Source organism: Salmo trutta, chromosome 35, assembly GCF_901001165.1.
Source record: "Salmo trutta chromosome 35, fSalTru1.1, whole genome shotgun sequence".
Lineage (NCBI taxonomy): Eukaryota > Metazoa > Chordata > Actinopteri > Salmoniformes > Salmonidae > Salmo > Salmo trutta.
The window spans coordinates 15,608,388-15,618,486 of NC_042991.1; the positions used below are offsets into that span (position 1 = coordinate 15,608,388).

Sequence of the window (10,099 nt, forward strand, 5' to 3'; positions counted from 1 at the left end):
AGGCAATTAAATCACAAGTAATGTGCAGTTTGTGAGCTCATCAAACAACATTTCCAGTTGGAGAATGAGAATGCTATGAATGTATATTATATTGAATGAATTATCAACATTTACAGAACCCAACATTCTAAATTAATGGGGGGATATTTTGTGATTAACAGTAACTTCATTGATGAATATGTATTTCACTGGGCATTGATAAACATTGACAAACAATTGGCACAATGAAACAAATAGCACGCACAAATAGGTGGGAGTCAGTGAGCCTGGGAAAGGGTCAGAGCACACCCTCCCCTGTCCAGTCTCCGGCAAAAAGCTCTGTCATAATCAATTCAGTATCAGTCAATGTCGGGATGAAAACCTCACACACCCCATCATAGGGCAGACATTCCTGCAGAGCGTCCCCTATACGAACAGCAGAGGAGCAGGACAGTTTGGCCTCCAGCACTGCTTCCTCACCAGAGCCCGACTGGTAAACTTGACCCTGCCCATTTAAATCTAAATCTAATATTACAGGCGGACTCATATCACGTTATTCACTACCACAGAGACGAGAAGTGTTTTTTCCTGCTTTTTATGGAAACCAAAAGGAGTAATACCTAACTGCCCCAGTGGCTTTCCATAGCCCCCTACACACACCGCAGCGCGCTCTGTCCATCGTGCTGACACGGGCAGCTGAGATACCGATTTTTTGGGGCCGCCAACTTGTCACTCAATCATTTGAAATGTTTTTCTATTTTTATATAGGGACAAAAAACTAAAACTGAGAGGGCACAAGCTTGAATTGGGGGGGGCTAAGCCCCCTTTAGCCCCCTCGTGGAACTGGGTACAGCATAAAGTAGAGAATCTTGCACATGTGCAGAAGCTTCAGGACCTTTAGCTGCCGAGAAGAAAGGTCCAGAAAAGTCAGATCCGTGCAGTCACTACGTAATTTCTGCAGCAGGACTGCCATAAATTAGGATTTAAAATACAAAATGGACAAGGATCTTCTTATTATGGTATAAAAGGTCAGCCATTTTGGTAAGGGAGTTGGTCAACCTTGGTGCCAGTGCTGTGATAAGATATTGTGTAAAACAATGAATTTGAAGATTATCTGCACTGTTTGTTCGCTAGCTAGCCAGACAGTTTAAGAGGAATCATTTAATTATTTTTTCATAATAAATAAAGTGCAGCAGGTTTATACAGGAAACCTGAGTGATAGCATCAGGTGATATTGCACCGATTAGAGTCATCACACAACCTTAGTATGTCAGTCTATTAGTTGACCAGGTTTGCACACACTGATAGCTGCAATCCGCAAGCTATGCGCTAGTGGTCTTGGTGACAAGCTGTTACATGCGTTACTCGCTATGCATGTCTGTTTTCTGCTTTTTCACCACCCAACCCAGCCTCCACCTGCTTGGGCTCTGCTTTGTTCGGTCAGGAGGATTGGTATAGTATACCTTGTTCTCTGCCTGTTATTATTGTATTTTACATGATGTATGCTCTGTTAGTGAGCTACCCCTGAAGGAGCAGAGCCTAGTGCCAAGACTAATGTACTGCATGTAATCTTCGAATAACTGGTTAAACGAATACGTGGCGCTTCCTGTCAGAATATGCCAACATTCCATTCAAACAATACAGTCAATCCACAGCCATACACTGTCTGAAATCAGTTGATGATAGAACTTAGATACGTTTTAAATGCAACAAGTACTGATATGGTATCATATAATAACTCTCACAGCTTTCCGAGGAAACAAAAATGTATACATTTATGGTCTGTTTACATATATTTTAGAGGCTATTTATACAGAAAATTGGTGTAAAACCCGTATAAACTGTATTTATAATTATATGACAGTATTTTAGGTTGACAATAATTCTATTACACAATTTCTCATATCACATGCCTTACTTTGATTTTTCTGAATAAGTACAATCTGGAAATAATCACCTGCAATTCATTCCAATTGGACTGGTTTAGATTTCTCCCTGACCACAACAGCTGCGATTTTCAGACCATTGTTGAACTTTAAAGGGTTAGGAATTAGGATCTCTATGGCGACTGCTTTATACATGGTCTGGAACGCGGCCTCCGTTTGGGGGAGCAACCAGCAGTTGCTGTGACTACACGTAACAAAGGAGATGTGTTTACATTGGCAACTGGACCTCCTTAGCAGCTGTCCCCACGTAAACTTGCTAACACTTTGCCTTCTTTATTTTATAGAAATAAAAGTATTTACTTTTCAGTGATACAGTGATATGCAATGGACACCAAGACGTTATACTACTCTCTGGACCTCGTTTCTGGAACGGTTTAACTTTGAGCAGTGAGCAAAAAGCTGCCCTGCAGACTTCCCTGGTCAACCTGAGGAGATATCTACAAATTCTGGGCATACAGGGTGACTATTTCATTGCACAAGGGGTTTCAGATGATGAGATGAGTCATAAAAATAGCCTTTTCAGGTAAGGAGTGCAAAGGAAATAGTTTAGAACCTCTTTCCCCACAATATTTATAGCCAGCTTACTTTTAGCAAGTCACTCTTGTGGCTTTGGGGTTGTGATCCCTTCTCCTATTCAGATGTTCTCTCTTGCTCTCTCTCTGTTTCTCGCTCTCTCTACTCTCTCTCTCTATGTGCCCTTTTTTACACATGTGTTTGTATCCTCTCCCCACTCCAGTTTCAACTGTGTGGACTGGCACCGTCTTCCCCCTGCCACACTGAGGCAACGCTAGCGGAGGTTTCTTCTGCAGCAAAAGGTCGCTATGTGGGAGACCCCTCACAGAAGTATGAGCACACAGAGACAAGGGGAGGGGGACGAGGCTATGGAGGAGGATGTTATGGTGAGGAGAAGTGTGACAAATGATGTTGTTTGAATGTTGAACTAGGCTAATGGTGTTTTGCTTATTAATAAGTGATGGTGACTGTGTGTGGTATTATTGCAGAGGGATGAGTAATGAATGTTGTGACGGATGTTTGGTAATGGTTGTTGTTTGGGTTGCAGATCAAGGTGAATGAGGAGAAGAGGCTGCCCACCACTGTCCGCACCATTGATAAGGAGGTGTCTGTGATCTCGCGCTGCACCTCCATTAAGAGTCCCCACGGTCTGGTGCAGAGGTTAAAGCTACTGTTCAAAGTATTTAATGAAATGGATGGCGCCACGTAGAGAGTGTGGTTGTTACCAGTTGAGAATGTGCTCTGTCTGTTGGGAGATGGAACACAGCTGTGTGTGTTTTTCCCTGGAGATGATGACTCAGCTGTGTCGTTTTTAGCGCCGAGTGTTTTGGAAGTTGGAACCAGAATCCAGACCATCATATATTACACACTGCACATTGTGCGTCTGTAGTGTACACATATATTGTACTGTGTTTTCACTCTCATACATGGACAGAATCATATCATGCGGTCAGTGACTGAGTGAGGGAATGAGTGAGGGAATGAGTGAGGGAATGAGTGAGTTTGTGTGTGTTATGTCTATCCTGCAGGTCTGTACTCCTCGGAGACGGGTAAACTCAGGTGCTTCCTGCACTTCACTGAGCCGCAAAACCTGAAGAATAAATCCATCCTGGAGATGGCTGACCTCGACCCCTCCATCAACTTCATGGACTCTCTGAGTTAGGACATCCCCAAAAGGTAACAGAGTGCCAAATCTCTCACTACACCACTTCTTTACCAGGGCCATTCTAACAGGTACAGTCGGTCTAACTTTCTCCCCATGGGAGGGGTTTCCTTCCAACAAATTGTCTGAAATAGAAATAGATCCAGTTCCTTGATTTCCTTGAAAAGCCCTTCAAAGAGTCTTTGTGGGAGACTAAATGTAATATGAACATGAGGTTACTTCTGTTGGACATGCTCTGATGACCATGCACTATTATACTAAACTAGCCTTGTTATTGGCGCTGACAAATGATTTGGGTTGGCAGTTGAGAGCCCAGTCTTTCTGTGAGGAAACTATCCAGGCATCCTCTTCTGGATCTTGACTCCATATTTTATTGTTCTGCTCTGTAAAGCTGCCCGTTTTGGCTAACACATCATATAACACAGCTGTAGGCCTATCTGCTGACAGCAGTTCCAGTCGTGGGTCAGTAGCGAGGACGTGAGCAAGGCTGAATGGATAAACTCATGAGTCTGCAAAATGGTCAATGGTAGCCTTGCTCTGCTGATTGTGGATCTTCACCAGATGGAATATAGATTCTAGAACATGGTTAAGTAATTCCCTGGATAGTATTCAAACTGGTCTTCAGTGCTCAATCTGGGATGGAATTGAAAGAAAGCTGACAGCCTTTCCCTTTAGATAGTTATATTGCAACATTTCAGGCCAAGCCTTGGGCCTACCACCCACTGTTAGTCTAGCCTTGAGTTTTAGAACTATACATTTCAGACAATATTATATACAGTCACCATATTTTTCACAAGGGAAGCCAACATGATTCAACCAGAAGCCAAAACAGAGGGCCATGGATAAATGTAATACAGTACTATATCTGGATGTAGTTAGTCTAAACATGAATGAAAATGTGTTTGCTCAACAGAATGATTGCTATGGACAAGTGATATATAATACTGTGTGTGTGTCCTGACCCTGTGTCAAAAACATCTCACAGCTGTTCATTTAACAGGGATGAGTATCTCTGTGGTGTGTGAATGTGTTTGTGTGCATGTGTGCAGTGGTACCTTTAGCATGTAAAAATGCCAGCAAAGCCACTACACAACACAACACTAAACAATACATTAATTGGACTATAACAGTGACAAACGGTGCCCACAAACTGTTAGGGCCTACAGAAAGCTGTCCCAACAGCGGTACCAACACCTGACCACTGTTACACCTGGTTATATCCTGCCTGTTTGGCCCTGTCCGGGGGTATCATCGGATGGGGCCACAGTGTCTTCTGATCCCTCCTGTCTCAGCCTCCAGTATTTATGCTGCAGTAGTTTATGTGTCGGGGGGCTAGGGTCAGTCTGTTACATCTGGAGTATTCTCTTGTCTTATCCGGTGTCCTGTGTGAATTTAAATATGCTCTCTCTAATTCTCTCTTTCTTTCTCTCTTTCTTTCTTTCTCTCGGAGGACCTGAGCCCTAGGACCATGCTTCGGGACTACCTGGCATGATGACTCCTTGCTGTCTCCAGTCCACCTGGCCATGCTGCTGCTCCAGTTTCAACTGTTCTGCCTGCGGCTACGGAACCCTGACCTGTTCACTGGACGTGCTTGTTGCACCCTCGACAACTACTATGATTATTATTATTTGACCATGCTGGTCATTTATGAACATTTTAACATCTTGACCATGTTCTGTTATAATATCCACCCGGCACAGCCAGAAGAGGACTGGCCACCCCTCATAGCCTGGTTCCTCTCTAGGTTTCTTCCTAGGTTTTTGGCCTTTCTAGGGAGTTTTTCCTAGCCACCGTGCTTCTTTCACATGCATTGCTTGCTGTTTGGGGTTTTAGGCTGGGTTTCTGTACAGCACTTTGAGATTTCAGCTGATGTACGAAGGGCTATATAAATAAATTTGATTTTGATTTGATTTAACTAGGCAAGTCAGTTAAAAACAACTTCTTCTTTACAATGACGGCCTACCCCGGACCCGGACGACGCTGGTCCAATTGTGCGCCGCCCTATGGGACTCCCAATCACGGATGGATGATACAGCACTGCTCAACTGAGGGACCTTACAGGTAATTGTATGTGTGGGGTAGAGATAAGGTAGTCCTTAAAAAAAGTATGTTAAAAGACTATTGCACACAGTGAGTCCATGCAACTTATTTGACTTGTTAAGCACATCTTTACTCCTGAACTTATTTAGGCTTGCCATAACAAAGGATTGAATACTTATTGACTCAAGACATTTAAACTTTTCATTTTTTATTAATTTCAAAACATTTTTAACTCCACTTTGACATTATGGGGTATTGTGTGTAGGCCAGTGACACAAAATATAAATGTAAAATTCAGACTGTAACACAAAATGTGGATAAAGGGGTGTGAATACTTTCTGAAGGCACTGTATTTACAATGGTTTTATCCAAATGGATTGCTCATTTACCTAGCTCTTATCAGTAGCTCTTATCAATGTATAAATTACAGTGCATGGAGAAGGCTGTTATTTATATCTGAAAAGAGAAAGTAGAGGTTTTTCCACTTGGAACAGACAGGTTCACTTGACCTTATTCATGATTTCTTCGCATGTAAAGATGGTAGAATTAAGTTAAGGTCAGAATAGGTATATCTGTAGACAGACCTCTGCCACACCTCCATTTCTGTGATCTCCACCCCAAACAAATAGCTGGCTGGCACCGGTTTCCTCATGCTTAAGTTCAAGGTCAGAATGCGCAGTGAGAAAAGTGTGAAAAAGGAATAAGTTCCATTTATACCTGCATATCTTGGGACTGAATTCCCCCCATTGGGAATAGTGGAATCAGTAATGTAAGACTTGTACATGGTCTCGATTTATGAAGGGTCATTTGTGGAGCAGCAGATGGGGGTTATAAAGACTTTCAAACCATCAGTGTGTGTGTGTGTGTGTAGGGTTGTGGAGCTAGCAGTTTGAGCGCAGCAGTACTGTGTGTGATCAGCAGCATGCTGTGGCTGGGCCTGACCACCTTTAAAGAACCCATGACACCCCAGCACGGTTACATCTAAATGGGCGACAGTCTCAAAGAACCTGGACATGCCCTTCATGTTTTAAAAGAGCCAGTGAGATACTGAAGAAAAAAACAAGAAAAAAAAAACAACCACTCATTTGAGAAAAGCAGCGTTTCATCCCCACCCACACTGAAAGCAGCCAAAACTGAGTTATATTTATGCAAGAGATGTTTCTTTCCTGTTATTTAACGTAAATAAACAGAAACAAAAATAATTCAGTTTGATATACTTCCACATGCACTTGGCTACTTCTGCTAATAGGCCCAGTAAATGCTTACTCATACAATCACACACACAGTATACAGCTAGTGGAGGGAGAGTAAGCAGATCTATTTTATTTGCACATCTGTCTTGAAGTACACAATGTCAACATACCACCTACATTGAAACAGTTGTTCCACTGGCCCAATTGCTCTTGCGATAAATTGAGTTTTTCCAGAGCATCTTCAAAGGCCGAATGACAGAATGGGTGTTGTTTCTGGGTATTACTCCGAATGACTTGTTCCAATGGGTAACGGCCACTAAATAGGTTGGACAAATACAGATGCTCCCTCAGCTGTTCAGAAAGGCTAGTTTTCAAAAGTCAATGGACAAGTCCCAAATGAGGCAGGAGTTCCATGGGGATAGACATCCGATAGAATTGCTGCACCCCATCTATGTCCCGCCCACACCGACTCCTACTGCTGTGGGTTGACATGCCCCCATGTCGTCAATGTTTCAGGTAGAGGATTTTCTTGCCGTATTGTACGTTGTTTCTGAGAGCTGGGTGGCCGACAGAGATGCGATTTTTACACCACTTCAGCCCTGCCCTATAGATGGGCTTCACCGAATCAATGGACCAGCGAGTCAGGTATCTGTGTGATGAAACGGCACAGGTGTGAGTTGGCCAGAGACAACAGAAGTTTAGCGAAAGACAATGCACAAGTGTTAATGTTAAAGGTAATGTTATGAGAGGTCTAACAAGAAACAATACAGGTGTGAGAAGGTACATTCTGAGACACTGCAGGAGTCAAACACACACGCACTAGTTACCTGTTGAGCTGGGGCTTGGGCTTCTTTGGTACGTGTCCCTCTGGGAGAGATGGTTTGTGATCTGGGAGAAGACCTGGAATAGAGTACGTTTACCATCTTGAAGAAAATACACGTCACAATAGTTGAGTATCCAGAGCTGACACACATAGTATTGTACCTGCTCTGTGCGCCATTTGCACACAGATGGCGATCTTGCGGTGTTCTTGGGCACAGAGACCAGTGACTCTACGAGGCAGCATTCCTCCATCAGACCTGATGAACTGACTGAGCAACAGGACATCCTGACAAAGACAAAACACAGGGAATTACTGTAGGTCTGAGCTCACAGAACAGGCACACATACTGATATAAAATGCATGAGACACATAGGAGATGTGAGTGTGTGGACCAGCACTGATCATGGTCACCGTGTTATTTCTGCGAGGCAGTAGTTAAGTATTCAGTCAGGTGTCAGTGAAAACACTTACCGTGTAGTTGTATTTGTTCTGCAGGTTCCATCGGTAGATGGGGCACTGGGCTGTGGGGTTGGGTGGCTGTGGTCCAGCTGGAGTATCCTGTGTTAACCCCTCAATCTGAGAAAGAATGCAATGACAGTCAATAACTAAATAAGCACCGCACAAATACTTCCAATCTACTGTAGCCATTTACTAGCTAGATAAGTGTTCATAGCTAAGATGGTATAGATATTGTCTTAAATATCTTGAAATGTGTGGATACCATACTGACTAGTACTATTAAGTTAAACGCAATCCATCGACATAGCTAGAGATAAACGCAACACATCACCACAGAAACCACAAAATGAGTAGTGTGCAATGAAGAACCAACAGGTTAGCAAGCTTGTCACTTACTATTGTTGTTTTGCCTTCTTTCTTTTCCACGACTGTAAACAAACAAAACAGGCAGTCGCTGTTAGTACAATTCCATGCCACCGTTTCATAACAGGTGTTGTGCCGAAAATCTCTTCCTCCTCCCTTCCACGTGAACGCGCACACATCAATTATTCATTGCAAGTTCTTCACTCCGTTGTCAGTTTAGCCTACATTTCACTGATCTTAGTAGCAGAAAGCATATTTTATTTCTATCCTTCAAGGCAGCTGTCAATTATCACGTTAGGCTGCGTTTTATTTTAGTATGGCGGTTTGATCGCGGCGGAGGCACTAGTAATGTCTGCAGTTTTCGGTTTGGCTATGTTTCAAGTGTATTAGTCTAAATAAATCTCTTTGCCAAAATACGTCATCTCTCCCATGTCTTATTCGACTAGTAGTTGTTCTGAATGTTTATTGCTTGCCTACATTTTACTCCCTGTTTAATATAACACACACACGAATGATTCATTTCGGTTGCCTATCCTGACATGAAGTTTGTTCTATAGAAAGTTTTGACTGTGTGCCACAGAAAGTATTTGACTCTAGCCACAAAACTAAGGAAAATAGAAAGGGGCTGTGGGGTTTCGGCAAGGCCATTTTCTTGCCTGCCGAAATCCTAAAGCTAAACTGACAACGGAGTGAAGAGCAGAAATCTCAACAATGAAGAATCGAGTGTGTGCGCATTCACGCGAAGGGGAGGATTTTCGGCACAACACCGGCAAGCTAGTTTAGCTTGTGCTTCTAGTGAGTAAAAAAAAAAATGAAATTCAACTCCACATGGTCGTTCAAATGATTTTATTCGTATAATCAACTACCACAACTATATTTAACGCCTAAAATAATCCTTATCGAAGGGCAAAGCTTACTGAATGAATGCGCTACTGCTAGCAGCGCGAGCTGTCATATGGCTACACCCGGATTCAAGGAGAACCTCACCTTGTCGAATTCCTCTACTTTGAATAATTCCAAAAACCGAGAGTTGAGGGCAATTGGTTATACTCTGAAAGGCACTCATATTGCTGCTGCTGCTGGCCACACATTTAACACCAGATAGAGAGGTCCAAATAGACCTCAGCACACAGCGCGCTGCCATCTTGGAATTGTGACCTTCTCTTCTTCCTGCTTCTTCTCTGAGGTTTATTGGCAGCCTACACCCAAACAGTTGTATTGCTGCCAGGTACTGTGCGGGATGAAAACAAAAAGTTCCCAATTTTATAACTGAACAAAAATATAAACGCAACATGTAAAGTGTTGGTCCCATGGAGTTTGGTCACCAGATGTAGAGTGTTTCCTCCGACACATTAGTGCGGTTGGCTTCCGGGTTAAGAGTGCAGTGTGTCAAGAAGCAGTGCGGGGTTGTGTTTCGGAGGACGCTTGGTTCCCGACCTTCGCTTCTCCCAAGTCCGCACGGGAGTTGCAGCGATGGGACTAGATTGTAACTACCAATTGGATATCACAAAATTTGGGAGAAAAAAGTGGTAAAAAATAAAAGTTTAAAATCCAGGCTTACTCCAATGCAGTTTAGTCACCTCAACTTGCTCAATTTCCACATTATTCATTAAAATATGTA

The 10,099-nt window shown here is 42.9% G+C and overlaps 1 protein-coding gene and 1 pseudogene across 1 annotated transcript; one reads left to right on the forward strand and one right to left on the reverse strand.

Moving 5' to 3' along the window:
• Positions 1-2,150: 2,150 nt before the first annotated feature.
• LOC115174689 (radial spoke head protein 9 homolog) lies at positions 2,151-4,673 on the forward strand (annotated as a pseudogene).
• Positions 4,674-6,937: 2,264 nt separating this feature from the next.
• Positions 6,938-9,864, reverse strand: LOC115174688 (39S ribosomal protein S18a, mitochondrial). Its single transcript, XM_029733470.1, has 6 exons — positions 9,466-9,864; positions 8,512-8,543; positions 8,128-8,232; positions 7,818-7,941; positions 7,661-7,733; positions 6,938-7,482 (listed from the first exon to the last, which is right to left on the reverse strand). Exons 1-6 carry the CDS (start codon positions 9,788-9,790, stop codon positions 7,338-7,340), a joined length of 804 nt encoding a protein of 267 aa, XP_029589330.1. The 5' UTR covers positions 9,791-9,864; the 3' UTR covers positions 6,938-7,337.
• Between the last annotated feature and the right edge of the window lie 235 nt (positions 9,865-10,099).